The 17500-nt window shown below is 43.0% G+C and overlaps 1 protein-coding gene across 5 annotated transcripts in view; it reads right to left on the bottom strand.

The window, feature by feature from the left end:
* The window catches only part of LOC105485184 (myosin ID), a 378692-nt gene that overhangs the window by 92200 nt on the left and 268992 nt on the right, over positions 1-17500 (bottom strand). Inside the window, exon 22 of one of the 5 annotated variants that reach the window (XM_071082692.1) lies at positions 8135-8686. The exons of the other annotated variants lie outside the window; for them this stretch is intronic. Coding sequence (XP_070938793.1) covers positions 8644-8686 — 43 coding nt within the window. The 3' untranslated portion in view covers positions 8135-8643. Of the gene's footprint in view, positions 1-8134; positions 8687-17500 lie in introns of those variants that run through there. 5 annotated transcript variants of the gene reach the window in all.

The following is a 17500-nucleotide window of genomic DNA, read 5'->3' on the forward strand; positions in this document are numbered from 1 at the left end:
ACAAACCTTTCCTCATTAAATACAGAAGTCTGGGATTTGCAGAGGATCTGGTAAGGAATGCATGCCATAGGGAAACACCTGAGCAAACCATAGGAATTCGTTTGCTGAGCCTTTGTCCGTGTTCTAAGCTCCAGAAAATATTATGTTCCTTACCCTCTGAAAATACAGGGGGGCTGGGCGCGGTGGCGCACACCTGTAATCCCAGCACTTTGGGAGGCCGAGACGGGCGGATCACGAGGTCAGGAGATTGAGACCATCCTGGCTAACACGGTGAAACCGCGTCTCCACTAAAAATACAAAAATTAGCTGGGCGCGGTGGCGGGCGCCTGTAGTCCCAGCTACTCGGGAGGCTGAGGCAGGAGAATGGCGTGAACCCGGGAGGCGGAGCTTGCAGTGAGCCGAAATCGCACCACTGCATTCCAGCCTGGAGGACAAAAAAAAAAAAAAAAAAAAGAAAATTCAGGGGGAAAAATTAATCTGAAAGAGTGATCTCTTCCTCTCCTCTCTGGTGGTTTCTTATCTCCACTCTAGTGTCGCCTATGACTGAAAGAATCACAAATTTTAGCATCTTGGGGACCGAATGGGCCCAGAGGCTTTCCTACTCCCTATGTGTGCTAATGACATTCTGAACCCAAAGGCAGAATTTTACATTTATATAGTTGTGTGGTTTCCTCTCATTATTCTAGTCTGTCAAGAGACTTCGAATCCTAACCTGTCATCAAAATACAAGTTAACCTTCCTGGGTTTTTCTTTTTTTTTGAGACGAGTCTCGCTCTGTCACCCAGGCTGGAGTGCAGTGGCGCAATCTCTGCTCCCTGCAAGCTCTACCCCCGGGTTTCACGCCATTCTCCTGCCTCAGCCTCCTGAGTAGCTGGGACTATAGGCGTCCGCCACCACGCCCGGCTAATTTTTTTGTATTTTCAGTAGAGGTGGGGTTTCACAGTGTTCGCCAGGATGGTCTCCATCTCCTGATCTCGTGATCTGCCTGCCTTGGGCTCCCAAAGTGCTGGGATTACAGGCATGAGCCACTGCGCCCAGCCGCTTCCTGGGTTTTTCTTATTTGCAAAATTTGTAAGTATGTCTTCATTCAAGTCATTGTTTAAGAAAAATTGTTAGTTTTACCCAATTTCTTCTCACTGAACTTATGCTTTCTTTTGTTGCTTTTTTTCTTTAAGTATGTATAAACTATGATGATTTTAGAATTTTGCTGAAAATTTGTGTCAGGTTCAACAATAATTATAATTTTTGCATCTGTGTTCACGTTTGCACAACAAGGAAAACCTTTGCCTGCCTTCAGTCTCTTGGCCCTTTTCCACTCTCCATGACTGCTCAAAGATTTCTGAGAGTGAATGGGGGTTCCTATCAAAATGCTTTCCAGTGTCTCAGGATGTGAGTCATCTGGCCTGGAGGTGTGAATTAATAAAGCATCCAGCAGTCCTCTTTTCCTAGTTGGGCTTTAAATTCCCTCTTGATGCTTGTTCTTAGTTTCAAAAACTAATTTCTTGATGGGTATGATGAAAACAAGTTTCTTTAACATGATACCATTTTCTCTAAACATGTTTGTCCTACCCTTGTAACAACAAGCAGTGCTCCTCTCTCATTTTTGTTACTAGTTTTTCCAAGACTCATTAGGTTAGGACTCTGTTGGATGCAAGTGACAGAAACTCAATTCATAATGACTTAAGCAAAAAGGAGAAGTTGTTATGAACTAGGGCAATTCATTGATTAAAAAGTAACTTGCCAGGCCAGGGGTGGCAGCTTGCACCTGTAATCCCAGCACTTTGGGAACCTGAGGTGAGCGGAACACTTGAGGTCAGGGGTTTGAGACCAGGCTGGCCAACATGGTGAAATCCCGTCTCTACTAAAAATACAAAAATTAGCCAGGTGTGGTGGTGGGCACCTGTAATTCCAGCTACTCGGGAGGTAGAGGCAGAAGAATTGCTTGAACCCGGGAGGTGGAGGTTGCAGTGAGCCAAGATCACATCACTGCACTCCAGCCTGGGTGACAAGAGTGAAACTCCGTTTTCAAAAAAAAAAAGTCACTTGCCAAATGGTGAATTCACCAAAGGTCATCTGCTGAATGACTAGTTTGCCAAATTTACCACATTTGCATATTGAACAAGGCTGACTTTTGTTTATCCAATTTTTGTTGGACGAATTAGCAGGGTCAATGGGGGCTGTGAATACCTGGGGTTCTTGGGTCTTCAGCCTCTCTCACCCTCCAGCCTACCCCTTCTTGGCCCCCTAGTCTTCCCCTCCCTCTGCTCTTCAGCCTCCCTTCCCTGTGGGATTGGCAGCCCAGATGCACTGGGCACAGACTCTCCTTTCTTCCCTTCTCTCCTCTGTTCCAGCTACTTCCAGCTGCAGCAGCAGGGCCAGAAACAAACGGACCATTCCTTAAACTGTTGTTATGAAAACAAAATGAAAAGCAATCAATTAGAACTTTGTAGAAATCCTCAAAAACTATTAATTGCCAACTCACCTAGCTGAATTGTACACTTTATAAAAAGTCAAAAGAAACACATTTTTGGTAAATCTATAAATTTGGTAAATTAGATAATTAGTCATCTGGCAAATTTGATAGAAGAAAGCTAAATATCAAATGGAAAATAACAAAGAGGATTTCAAAATTTAGGATAAGCTAAAGTCCCCATAGGAAATGCTAAAATCTGTGGATTTTGATAGCTGCTGGTTGGAAAGTGTGTAGAGCGACCTTTCAGGAAAAATGTGGATCTGCATGACCTGAAGTGTAGGTTGCTTGTTTCTGATAGTCAAACCCTAGTATCTGGCACTGCTATCTGGGAGGAGTCCCTTTAAGAGCACGATGCCTGATAAAAGACACACGTGCTTGCTAGCTGTTTGGAAGCATCTGACAGAGGGATGTCCTTCCTGATTGTTCAAAATAAACTCCAAACAGCATACCTGTACATTTGAGTGAAGTCCATTTTTTTCTGCTCCACTTAAAAAGACTAACCCAACCCAAGAGCCTTAGTTTTTTTTTTCACCCTGAACATGTATTAAACACCTGTTAGAAGGGACATATTCAAGGATTTTTTTCAAGACTAGTTTTTGGTAACTTCACAAATTTTTAAAAGTTCCATGAATTGGTATTGGGCAAACTGACTTCTGGTGAACTAATTTTAAAAATCCATTTAAAAAACTGTGGCAAAGGCTGGGCATGGTTGCTCAGCCTGTAATCCCAGCACTTTGGGAAGCTGAGGCAGTTGGATCTCTTGAGGCCAGGAGTTTAAGACCAGCCTGGCCAATGTGGTGAAACCCCATCTCTACTAAAAAATTAGCTGGGCTTGGTGGCACACGCCTGTAGTCCCAGCTACTTGGGAGGCTGAGGCAGGAGAATTGCTTGAACTCAGGAGGTGGAGGTTGTAGTGAGCCGAGATTGCACCACTGCACTCCAGTCTGGGTGACAGAGCAAAACTTTGTCTCGAAAACACAAAAACAAAAACAAAAAACCCCAAAACTTGTGGCACCCCACTGCCTCACCAAGAGAATAAAATTCATCCTCCCAACAATATCCAAGTGTATAGTAAAACAGTGTCAACCATGTGCACATTTGTGAACTGGATTTTGACAAATTGGCCTGTTTCAGGTCACACAAAATCAACAAAGGGCATATAGTCTGATGGCTACAAGGTGGCTGGCCTCCTGCGGAGGCAGACCTGGGGCTTGGATGTTTCAGGTCCTGCTTCACCTCGAGTCCTGCTGCTCCCCGTGGGTTCGCTATGCTCTATGCTGTTCTCTCTTACTGAACCCAACTTCTCACCTTTGGAAACATGGTGAGCCACAGCTCCCAAGCGTTTTGCCTCCATGCATAGGAGAGTCAATGAGTTATAAGTCTTCTCTGATCCAAAGCCCAAAAATCTTGAGGGATAGGGAAAGCGGTCCAGGTTGGGTCAGATACTACCTGTGCCCTATAGTCAGCTCTTGCCAGGGAGTAGGGTGATGTAAGGATGTGGTGCTTCTCGTCGGACCATGCAGAAGTGTGACAGGGGAGAGGAAAGTCCCAGAAGAAGGGGTTACTGGACAGACCAAACAATAAATGCTCCCACACCCAAGCTCCGCCTCCTCCCCAATTTAACATTACCATCATTCATACTGTCCCTTGAGAATCTTCTCCCCCTATGAATGGCTGTAGAACAGGAGGAAGCTTCTTTAACTTCTTGCTTCCTTGCTGTCCCTGAAGGCAAAAATCTAGGTCCTTCTCATGCTAGGGATTTTTATTGCTAATTACTATAGGGGTGGCAAAATAACAAATTTCAGGGGAGCTACAAAAGCTAAAGAATTTTGTTATAGTTTTTACTCCATGACGATTTTTGATTCCTGGTTTTATTACTGAGGTTTCTCATATCTGCCTTTGTAACGTCTCTCTTGCTAGCTCTTTCTCTGTTCAATTAACTTTTTTGGCATGTGGGGCCCACAGATGTATTACATATCAACTAGTGTTCCTCAAGTTCCCACTTCCCTTAAGTGAACAATTATTTTGCATTCTTGAGCATGTCCGGGCAAGGCGATAGCTGTGTCATCAGGCTTTGTCTTGTTGGGCAGTTTTATATTTTTATATTTATTTCTCCCCATTACTTATATGTTAAAGTTCAAATAAGGGAGGAGACCACCCCTCATATTGTCTTATGCCTAATTTCTGCCTCCAAAGAAAGAAGTAAAAACTAAAAGGCAGAAATGTAATCCACAGGCAGATGGCCCAGCACTGTGCCCTGGGCCTGGTAGTTAAAGATCAGCCCCTGACCTGACTGCTTGTGTTATCTATGGATTCCAGACATTGCATGGAAAAGCATCGTGAACATCCCTGTCCTGTTCCATTCTAATTACCGGTGCACGCAGCCCCCAGTCACGTACCCCATGCTTGCTCAATCGATCACGACCCTCTCACGTGGGCCCCCTTAGAGTTGTGAGCCCTTAAAACGGACAGGAATTGCTCACTCGGGAAGCTTGGTTTTTGGAGACGTGAGTCTGCCGATGCTGTCAGCTGAAAAAAGCCCTTTCCTTCTACAACTCGGTGTCTGAGGGGTTCTTGTCTGTGGCTCGTCCTGCTACACAAATTCATTGGCATGGGCTTTTATAAGCTTCTACTTACTTTTCCAGTCTCATTTCTTGCTACAGCCCCTTTCGTCCCCTGCAATCATCCAATTCTCCCAATGTACCAGCTCCACCAAGTTTCTGCATATTCTGCTCCCTTCTCTGGGGAAAATCTCACCTCATCCCCAAGCTGATAACCTCCAACTAGACTTGAAGACCCAACTGGGTGATCATTTGCTCTGCCAGGGATCTCCTGACTCTGGCAGGCAAAGGGGGCTGGTTTATCCCCTGTGTTTCCATGGCCTTTGTCCATGGTTTTATTATAGTACGTACTGGGCAGTATAATGTACATGCTGTCTTTTCATGGGATTAAGAGTTGTTTGAACGGAAAGGACTGCAGGGTTCTTCTTGGTATCCCTCCTACCACCCGTAGCCTGACCTGTGATGGGTGCTCAGTGAATGCATGCTGAATGATGGTATAAAAACCGAACAGTGTTTGTCGCAGATAAAACACTTCACTGACTATATTATGCTTATACAAACTCCTGATTCCAGTATAGCTGCTAAGACCTGAAATAAACACATTAAGAGAGCTTTTTAAAAATCGCATTAAGTTGAAGAGTTATATCTGACATTCAATTTAGAAAAAAATTCCAACAGACAGCACGAACCAGGGTATTATTCACTAATCATTTGATGAATTCATGAATACCTCACAGGAAGATCTCTGTTTTAACATATATTGTGAAGTTTAGAGCTATGGCCTTTAAAAAGTAATATGATTACTCCACAGGTACAATAGCTAGCCGTGGAAATGCTGAAAAGATGAGTTTTCCAGTATTTTTGGATTCAGTCTTTCAGCATAAAAGGCAATGATGAACATGTCACAAAGCAAATAAGAATCTTTGATCTGCACAAAAATCCCCAGAAAATCTCCTGTCATCAAAGCAGGTAAAGCTGAGGATGACTGTGCCCCTGCACATCCTCTTGGTGAGCTTTGCCCAAGGGCAGCTGCTTCTCAGTGCAGATGGGCACAGCGCACAGGGAGAGATGGAAAGTCAGTAGACTGCTCACAGTACACAACAGCTGTTACATTTTAACACTGTTTGATTTTTCCCAGCTTAGTCACACTGAAAACCTTTTAAGATTTCTCTCTGCACTCTTTTGTGTAGAGCAGGTGGGCTGAGTGTATATAAATAGGTTAAGTTCATTATGTGGAAGCCTGCTCTTCGCAGGTGGGGATTCCTAGCTGGAAGTGGGCAGGTGGGCCCTCACTGTGAACTTCTTAGGGTAATTAAAAACCATTGCTTGGAATGACAGGCGGCTCTGTCTAGGACAACTGGATGTGGTAAACAGGATCCTGGTTCTGTGTGATTTCTTTGTAATCCTTCACCCATTTCTACTCTCCATTCCTTTTTTACCCCTTTTCTCTGAGCCTCAGCCCTCTTTCCACCCCACCTGTATTCACTGGGGCAGTAGGGAATGTTTCTTTTGCACTTGTCAGCAATTTCAAAAACATGAATCTTTGGTGATTTCATTAAAAAAAAAAACCCGCTTTCATCACAATGGCATCAGCAAATTGGCCATGCCAAAACATGATGTGCTCCTTCTGGCCATTTTCTATGTCAGTTCATGAAACCAGTGGCTGTCAAGCTTCAGCATAGGGATCACCTGGGTAGCTTACGAGGAATGTAGGTTCCTGGAGAGTCTGATTTAGAGGGCCTGGGATGGGCCCGGGGAGCTGCTTTTTGGAAAAAACACCTTCAGGTGATTCTAATGCAGAATGGAGCCCACACTTTAAGGAGCCCTGATAAAGAAAGACTGTCATTGGCTTTTTCATGGCTGCATGCTTCTCAATTTTATGGAAATACCATGACGTATTTAACCCTGTTTGTTTTGATGAACTTTTATATGGTTTGTTATGTTTTTGCAATTAAAAACAATGTGATACCATTTGTTTTTCTTGCCCAAGACCGTGTATCACTTCCGCTCCTTTCGGGAAATGCTGGCCCTGTACACTTTGTCCCCAGTCACTACCACCCCACTCTGTCTCGCTCTGTTCCAAAACATGCTCTTCCTCAGGTTTTCCTGGAGACTTCCATGTTCTTGGAAGACACCACTTCTTTGGCCAAAGTGACTGTCACTGGGGTAGGCGTCTTACCCATGCCATGACAATCATTATTCTGGCCACAGTTATGGAGTCAGTGGGAACAGTGGGTTTTAGGACAATAGCCCAGGGAACTTTCTTTTGATTTCCCACTGGTGGCAAAGCTGGAAGAGGAGATATAGAGTTTCCAGCCATGTGGAAGCCACCATTACAGGAGAGTGAAGCTGGTAAGACAAGAGATGTGAAGATGAGAGATGGAGACTGTGACAGCATTTGACTCCTGGATCATAGCTGTTTCTCTTCCAAAGAGCCCCAGTAGCAGGCTTTCTGAGGCTCATCTGCCTGATAAACACAAATGACAACTTGGTTGGGCATGTAATTTTTGCTCTCTAACCTTTTCTCCTTAGAAGACTAAAGATGTTGCTCCACAGGATTCTAGCATTTACTGCTGCAGTACAGAAGATGGAGGGAATCCTAATTTTTGTTCCTTTGTAAGAGAATCTCATTCCACTCCCAGGTCTGTGTCTTTAATACATACTTTGTAATTTCAAGGATTAACTATATACATAATTATATATAAAAGGAGAGTTATATATATTAAGAGTTATATATATTGGCTGGGCACGGTGGCTCATGCCTGTAATCCCAGCACTTTGGGAGGTTGAGGTGGGCGGATCATGAGGTCAGGAGTTCGAGACCAGTCTGGCCAACATAGTGAAACCCCGTCTCTACTAAAAATACAAAAAACTAGCCGGGCGCAGTGGCGCATGCCTGTAATCCCAGCTACCTGGGAGGCGGAGGCAGGAGAATTGCGTGAACTTGGCAGGCACAGGTTGCAGTGAGCCGAGATCGTGCCACTGCACTCCAGCCCGGGCAACAGTGTGAGACTCCGTCTCAAAAAAAAAAAAAAAAAAAAAAGTTATATATATTAAAAGGACACCAGTCTTGGTGTTCTTACATAAAGGGGCATATGGACTCTTCGGGGCTCCTTCTTGTAGCCCACTTGTTTGTAGCCAAAATCATTTCTCAGCTTTTAAGCTGGAAAATTATACACATATATATATAGTTAACCCTTGAAATTAAAAAAGGTCATCATGATAACAAAGTAAGTTCTCTGGAGCTTCAGAAAAGGTGCATTCAGTACAGACACATTTTCTTTTTGTATGTTTTAAATTACCATACTTTATTGAATATAAGATGCTGTCTCTGTAAGATGTACCCTTATTTTGTGTATTGCTAAGAAAGATAACATGATGCCCATTATAACAGTAAATTCTGCACACTGAGAGACTTCAAACTTTCCTTTCACATCAATTCTATTTTCTTCAATATCAACTGTGCCACTTTCAGATTTTAATGTTGATTTACATTTTAAAATATCTTTCCTTAATTCATTCAAATAATTGAATACTTTTGTTTGTTTCTCAGCCAGCACACTCTTCGTCTCAGTCTGCCATGTAATCTTGGGCCTGTTTATGTAGAACCTATGCTTTCTTGAATTTTATGCAGAGTATAAGCAGATGGTTTCTGTAATATAAATTTTATGTTATTGGCCTTTTCAGAAATAGGCTTTTCAAGTCTTATAATATCTATATCTCTCTTACTGTTAATATCTTCCTTTATAGGCCTCCCAACTAAGGAGACATCTATGTAGTTTTGGTTTCTTACATAAAGGGGCATATGGGTTTTTCGGGGCTCCTTCTTACAGCCCACCTGTTTGTAGCCAAAATCATTTATCAGTTTTTAAGCTGGAGAGCTGGCTGGTGTGCAGACTCTAGTTGTGGTTTCAAAGTCTTCTGCTTATTATGAAACTGCTGATCTGAGCAGGAATTCCTACATCCTGCTTCCTTGTCAGCTCACTGACAAGGAGAGTCTGAAATTATTTCTAATTCTGTAGTTGTTAAAGAAAAGTGAATGGAAAGCTGCAGCCCGCAGCATTCAGCATACTCATGGCTCTTCCAGCCCACAGCCCTTTTAGTTGCTGATTTAATATCTTGAAATGCCTCCTCCCTTCTGTCCCACATGTATTACATTGCTTAGAGCTGTAATCCTGGAATCAGTCAAGAAAAGAGACATTCATATGGTGGTACGAGGGCTGGCAAGTGGCAGGGATAGCCAGAGGTTGGTTAACGGATATAAAATTACAGCCAGATAGAAGGAATGAGTTCTAGTGTTCTCTAGCACTGCAGGCTGAATATAGAACCCTGTATCTGTAATCCTATCTATAATCGGTCACAATTAACAATTTATTGTATATTTTCAAATAGCTAGAAGAGAGGATTTTCAATGTTCCTAATGAAATGATAAATGTCTGAGGTGACAGATATGCTAATTACCTTGATTTGATCATCACACCTTGTATACAGGTATCAAAATATCACTGTATCCCATAAATATGTATAATCATTGTATCAGTTAGAAAAATAAAAAAAGGAAAAGAGGTATTCATAAAGGGAAGGAAACTATTAGAAGAATTTTTCCTTTCTTTCACACAGGAGAAGGATTGAGTTAACATCTTCTGGTGGGCAAGGTGCATCTATCAGTAGGAAGGGCTAGAAGCATCCCACCACGAGTGGGGCCTATCAGTAAGCAATTCTGTTTAACAATCCATATCCAACAGTTATTTACAGGGAACCTTCTGTGTGCCAGGCACTGTTTTGGGCACTAGGGAAACTGCAGGGAACAATATAAATAAAGTCTCTGCTTACATAAAGCTTGTATTCCAGTTGGAATATATACAACACACAAGTAAAGATACAGCATGTCAGGTGGAGATGACACCCATGGGGAAAGATTAGGGGGATTTGAGGACAGGGAGTGGTGGGACAGGGTGAATTGCTATTCTCCATAGGACAGTCAGGGAAGACCTGGTGAGGCGATACATGAGCAGGGGTGAAGGACGCCCCTCTCGGTAGGTCCAGGATTGAGTCATATTTCTAGTTTCCAGCACTATAGAAAGCTGGCTTTGCTTCCTGTGTTTTCATGTGTATCTCTACTGGAAGGCAGAAGAGAGTGAACTGTGGCCACTCACTTTTCTGTCTCCCATAAATCAGGTGCCTTCAATGATTATTTTAAATAGCTCAAATACCCTAAATTTGATGGACCAAAATTTAATCAACCATAGCTGGCAATTGACATGGCATACCTTTATTTTGCTTATGGAATATAAACTAGATTTATAGTGGCCAGGCATTCAAAGAGAGCAGTCTGGGAACACAGATCAAGGGCCACGGAAATGGGTATTCAGGGTCGGGGCAGAGGAGCCTCACTGCAGGAGCAGCAGAAGGCGTGAGCAGCAGCCGTGCTGGACGGGGAGTGCCAGGTGCTGAGACCTTTGGGAGGTGGCCCCATCCTCTGCTTCTTTCACCTCTTGTCCTGAGGCCTCACCTCCCCGGCTCCTCACCTGTACTGCGTTGGCAGTGACAGCAATGTGCAGCCACCAACTGCTGGCCTGCTTATCGGTGTGGGTCCCCCACGGCTCTAAGTGTGAGTTAAAAAGAACATACACAAACTACAACTGAGTAGCTGGTCGAATGTTCAGTTAAATCCAGTAACAGTGCTCCTTTAATTAAGCAGATATTAAAGAAGAACAAGCAGCAGATGGCATTGATTTCTGGCTTTCATCCACAGAAAGAGAACAGGAAAAATAAGAAATTTTAATGCCTGCAATTGGAGTTATACTGAGGTTTCCAGCATCCAGACAGGCAAATGCCTGGACAGCTGCTTAGGGCAGATGGGTTCTTTGACAGCTTAATACTGCAGAGTTTCTGGTGATTTCATAGTTAGGGCAGCCAACATGAGACCATCTGTTTAGTAGCGGGCAGAAAAGCTCAGTACCAGCAGGTAGCTGCTGCTGAGAATGAAATGCAAACCAAAAGTCAGTCACACTCAAAACCTCTGTAAACCCCTGGCACTACAACCACAGAAAAAGAAACCTCACCTCAGGCTCATGTGATATATACAACAAGACCATACAGAAAGATAATATTCCAAGAGGCTGTATTTGGGATTGTTTCAAGATATTGAAATGCTATGAGAGATTGTTCACTTGGACAGTTCTTCTGTTCTTTTCTACTTTTCTAAGCAGGAAAGGAAAATAAAAATGAATTCAGAGCCACCTATGATATGCTTAAAAACTAGCTGCCACTAATTATTAAAATGAAAAAAGTTTAGATCAGTAACACATATATTGGTCGCAGAAGGTTTACCATGAACAACAAATAAATCTCCCTCCTACCTCTTTCTCCCTGTACTGAGGTATCTCAGTTCCCTCTCTAGAGACAAGCACTGTTATCCATTTCCTGAATATCTTCCCAGATATAGTCTGTATTATACATAATCACATGTGTGTATACATATCTATCTGTACCTATATCTATACATTGTTTAGTAGGAGAAAAAGGCAAGGTACAGATGGTATGTGTAGCATATCACCATTTTTGTAAGAAAAACTCAGAGATAACTATATGTGTATCTATCTATATAAATATATATCTACCTATAATATAGTTATCCAGTGACGGATATGGATATTTTTTGGTTCAACTTCTTGCCGGGCGCCTGTAATCCCAGCACTTTGGGAGGCCGAGGTGGGTGGATCACCTGAGGTCAGGAGTTCAAGACCAGCCTAGCCAAAATGGTGAAACCCCATCTCTAATAAAACTACAAAAATTGGCCAGGCGTGGTGGCGGGTGCCTGTAATCCCAGCTACTCAGGAGGCTGAGGCAGGAGAACTGCTTGAACCTGGGAAGGCAGAGGTTGCAGTGAGCCGAGATCGTGCCACTATCTAGTCTCGCTCTGTTGCCCGTGCCACTACAGCCTGGGCAACAGAGCGAGACTCTGTCTCAAAAAAAAAAAAAAAGGAGGCAGTTCCAAGATGGCTGAATAGGAACAGCTCCAGTCTACAGCTCCCAGCATGAGTGACACAGAAGACGGGTGATTTCTGCATTTCCAACTGTGGTAGCGGGTTCATCTCACTGGGGCTTGTTGGACAGTGGGTGCAGGACAGTGGGTGCAGCCCACCGAGTGTGAGCTGACGCAGGGCGAGGCATCGCCTCACCCGGGAAGTACAAGGGGTCAGGGAATTCCCTTTCCTAGCCAAGGGACGCTGTGACAGACAGCACCTGGAAAATCGGGTCACTCCCACCCTAATACTGCGCTTTTCCAACGGCCTTAGCAAATGGCACACCAGGAGATTATATCCCACGCCTGGCTGGGAGGGTCTAACGCCCGCCCACGGAGCCTCACTCACTGCTAGCACAGCAGTCTGAGATCCAACTGCAAGGTGGCAGCGAGGCTGGGGGAGGGGTGCCCGCCATTGCTGAGGCTTGAGTAGGTAAACAAAGCAGCCGGGAAACTCGAACTGGAAGGAGCCCACCACAGCTCAAGGAGGCCTGCCTGCCTCTGTAGACTCCACCTCTGGGAGCAGGGCATAGTTGAACAAAAGGCAGCAGAAACCTCTGCAGACTTAAATGTCCCTGTCTGACAGCTTTGAAGAGAGTAGTGGTTCTCCCAGCATGGAGTTTGAGATCTGAGAACGGACAGACTGCCTCCTCAAGTGGGTCCCTGACCCCCAAGTAGCCTAACTGGGAGGCACCCCCCAGTAGGGGCAGACTGACACCCCACACAGTAGGGCACCCCGCTGAGATGAAGCTTCCAGAGGAACGATCAGGCAGCAACATTTGTTGTTCAGCAATATTCGTTGTTCTGCAGCCTCCGCTGCTGATACTCAGGCAAACAGGGTCTGGAGTGGACCTCCAGCAAACTCCAACAGACCTGCAGCTGAGGGTCCTGACTGTTCAAAGGACAACAACAGAAAGGACATCCACACTAAAACCCCATCTGCACATCACCATCATCAAAGACCAAAGGTAGATAAAACCACAAAGATGGGGAAAAAACAGAGCAGAAAAGCTGAAAATTCTAAAAATCAGAGCGCCTCTCCCCCTCCAAAGGAACACAGCTCCTTGCCAGCAACAGAACAAAGCTGGATGGAGAATGACTTTGACGAGTTGAGAGAAGAGGGCTTCAGACGATCAAACTTCTCCGAGCTAGAGGAGGAAGGATGAACCCATCGCAAAGAAGCTAAAAACCTTGAAAAAAGATTAGACGAATGGCTAACTAGAACAACCAGTATAGAGAAGTCCTTAAATGACCTGATGGAGCTGAAAACCATGGCACAAGAACTACATGACAAATGCACAAGCTTCAGTAGCTGATTCGATCAACTGGAAGAAAGGGTGTCAGTGATTGAAGATCAAATGAATAAAATGAAGAAGAGAAGTTTAGAGAAAAAAGACTAAAAATAAATGAACAAAGCCTCCAAGAAATATGGGACTATGTGAAAAGACCAAATCTATGTCTGATTGGTGTATTTGAAAGTGACGGGGAGAATGGAACCAAGTTGGAAAACACTCTGCAGGATATTATCCAGGAGAACTTCCCTAGCCTAGCAAGGCAGGCCAACACTCAGATTCAGGAAATACAGAGAATGCCACAAAGATACTCCCCAAGAAGAGTAACTCCAAGACACATAATTGTCAGATTCACCAAAGTTGAAATGAAGGAAAAAATGTTAAGGGCAGCCAGACAGAAAGGTCGGGTTACCCACAAAGGGAAGCCCATCAGACTAACAGCGGATCTCTTGGCAGGAACTCTACAAGCCAGAAGAGAGTAGGGGCCAATATTCAACATTCTTAAATAAAAGAATTTTCAACCCAGAATTTCATATCCAACCAAACTAAGCTTCATAAGTGAAGGAGAAATAAAATCCTTTATAGACAAGCAAATGCTGAGAGATTTTGTCACCACCAGGCCTGCCCTACAAGAGCTCCTGATGGAAACACCAAACATGGAAAGGAACAACTGGTACCAGCCACTGCAAAAACATGCCAAATTGTAAAGACCATTGATGCTAGGAAGAAACTGCATCACCCAACGAGCAAAATAACCAGCTAACATCCTAATGACAGGATCAAATTCATACATAACAATATTAACCTTAAATGTAAATGGGCTAAATGCTCCAATTAAAAGACACAGACTGGGAAATTGGATAAAAAGTCAAGACCTGGCCGGGCGTGGTGGCTCACGCATGTAATCCCAGCACTTTGGGAGGCTGAGGTGGGCGGATCATGAGGTCAAGAGATCAAGACCATCCTGGCTAACACGGTGAAACCCTGTCTCTACTAAAAATACAAAAAATTAGCCAGGCATGGTGGTGGGCACCTGTAGTCCCAGCTACTCAGGTGGCTGAGGTAGGAGAATGGCGTGAACTCAGGAGGCAGAGCTTGCAGTGAGCCGAGATCGCACCACTGCACTCCAGCCTGGGCGACAGAGCGAGACTCTGTCTCAAAAAAAAAAAAAAAAAAAAAAAAGGAGTCAAGGCTCATCAGTGTGCTGTATTCAGGAGACCCGTCTCATGTGCAGAGACACACATAGGCTCAAAATAAAGGGATGGAGGAAGATCTACCAAGCAAATGGAAAACAAAAAAAGGCAGGGGTTGCAATCCTAGTCTCTGATAAAACAGACTTTAAACCAACAAAGATCAAAAGAGACAAAGAAGGCCATTACATAATGGTAAAGGGATCAATTCAACAAGAAGAGCTAACTATCCTAAATATATATGCACCCAATACAGGACACCCAGATTCATAAAGCAAGTCCTTAGTGACCTACAAAGAAACTTAGATTCCCACACAATAATAATGGGAGACTTTAACACCCCACTGTCAACATTAGACAGATCAATGAGACAGAAAGTTAAAAAGGATATCCAGGAATTGAACTCAGCTCTGCACCAAGTAGACCTAATAGAGATCAACAGAACTCTGCACCCCAAATCAACAGAATATACATTCTTCTCAGCACCACATTGCACTTATTCCAAAACTGACCACATAGTTGGAAGTAAAGCACTTCTCAGCAGACGTAAAAGAACAGAAATTATAACAAACTGTCTCTCAGACCACAGTGCAATCAAACTAGAACTCAGGATTAAGAAACTCAATCAAAACCGCTCAACTACATGGAAACTGAATAACCTGCTCCTGAATGACTACTGGGTACATAACAAAATGAAGGCAGAAATAAAGATGTTCTTTGAAATCAATGAGAACAAAGATACAACATACCAGAATCTCTGGGACACATTTAAAGCAGTGTGTAGAGGGAAATTTACAGCACTAAATGCCCACAAGAGAAAGCAGGAAAGATCTAAAATTGACACCCTAACATCACAATGAATAGAACTAAAGAAGCAAGAACAAACACATTCAAAAACTAGCAGAAGGCAAGAAATAACTAAGAACAGAGCAGAAATGAAGGAGATAGAGACACAAAAAACCCTTCAAAAACATCAATGAATCCAGGAGCTGGTTTTTTGAAAAGATCAACAAAATTGATAGACTGCTAGCAAGACTAATAAAGAAAAGAAAGAAGAATCAAATAGACACAATAAAAAATGATAAAGGGGACATCACCACCGAACCCACAGAAATACAAACTACCATCAGAGAATACTATAAACACCTCTATGCAAATAAACCAGAAAATCTAGAAGAAATGGATAAATTCCTGGACAGGAAGAAGTTGAATCCCTGAATAGACCAGTAACAGGCTCTGAAATTGAGGCAATAATTAATAGTCTACCAACCAAAAAAGTCCAGGACCAGACAGATTCACAGCTGAATTCCACCAGAGGTACAAGGAGCTGGTACCATTCCTTCTGAAACTATTCCAATTAACAGAAAAAGAGGGAATCCTCCCTAACTCATTTTATGAGGCCAGCGTCATCCTGACACCAAAGCCTGGCAGAGATACAACAAAAAAAGAGAATTTTAGACCAATATCCCTGATGAACATTGATGTAAAAATCCTCAATAAAACACTGGCAAATCAAATCCAGCAGCTCATCAAAAAGCTTATCCACCATGACCAAGTGGGCTTCATCCCTGGGATGCAAGGCTAGTTCAACATACACAAATCAATAAACGTAATCCAGCATATAAACAGAACCAAAGACAAAAACCACATGGTTATCTCAATAGATGCAGAAAAGGCCTTTGACAAAATTCAACAGACCTTCATGCTAAAAACTCTCAATAAATTCGGTATTGATGGGATGTACCTCAAAATAATAAGAGCTATTTATGACAAACCCCAGGCCAATATCATACTGAATGGGCAAAAACTGGAAGCATTCCCTTTGAAAACTGGCACAAGACAGGGATGCCCTCTCTCACCACTCCTATTCAACACAGTGTTGGAAATTCTGGCCAGGGCAATCAGGCAGAAAGAAATAAAGGGTATGCAATTAGGAAAAGAGGAAGTCAAATTGTCTCTGTTTGCAGATGACATGATTATATATTTAGAAAACCCCATCGTCTCAGCCCCAAATCTCCTTAAGCTGATAAGCAACTTCAGCAAAGTCTCAGGATACAAAATCAATGTGCAAAAATCACAAGCATTCTTATATACCAATAACAGACAAACAGAGAGCCAAATCATGAGTGAACTCTCATTCACAATTGCTTCAAAGAGAATAAAATACCTAGGAATCCAACTTACAAGGGATGTGAAGAACCTCTTCAAGGAGAACTACAAACCACTGCTCAACAAAATAAAAGAGGACACAAACAAATGGAAGAACATTCCATGCTCATGGATAGGAAGAATCAACATCATGAAAATGGCCATACTGCCCAAGGTAATTTATAGATTCAATGTCATCCCCATCAAGCTACCAAGGACTTTCTTCACAGAATTGGAAAAAACTACTTTAAAGTTCATGTGGAACCAAAAAAGAGCCTGCATTGCCAAGACAATCCTAAGCCAAAAGAACAAAGCTGGAAGCATCATGCTACCTGACTTCAAACTATACTACAAGGCTACAGTAACCAAAACAGCATGGTACTGGTACCAAAACAGAGATATAGACCAATGGAACAGAACAGAGCCCTCAGAAATAATACCACACATCTACAACCATCTGATCTTTGGCAAACCTGACAAAAACAAGAAATGGGGAAAGGATTCCCTATTTAATAAATGGTGCTGGGAAAACTGGCTAGCCATATGTAGAAAGCTGAAACTGGATCCCTTCCTTACACCTTACACAAAAATTAATTCAAGATGGATTAGAGACCTAAATGCTAGACCTAAAATCATAAAAACCCTAGAAGAAAACCTAGGCAATACCATTCAGGACATAGGCATGGGCAAGGACTTCATGTCTAAAACACCAAAAGCCATTGAAACAAAAGCCAAAATTGACAAATGGGTTCTAATTAAACTAAAGAGTTTCTGCACAGCAAAAGAAACTACCACCAGAGTGAAAAGGC

Source organism: Macaca nemestrina, chromosome 17 (assembly GCF_043159975.1).
Source record: "Macaca nemestrina isolate mMacNem1 chromosome 17, mMacNem.hap1, whole genome shotgun sequence".
In the NCBI taxonomy this organism is placed as follows: domain Eukaryota; kingdom Metazoa; phylum Chordata; class Mammalia; order Primates; family Cercopithecidae; genus Macaca; species Macaca nemestrina.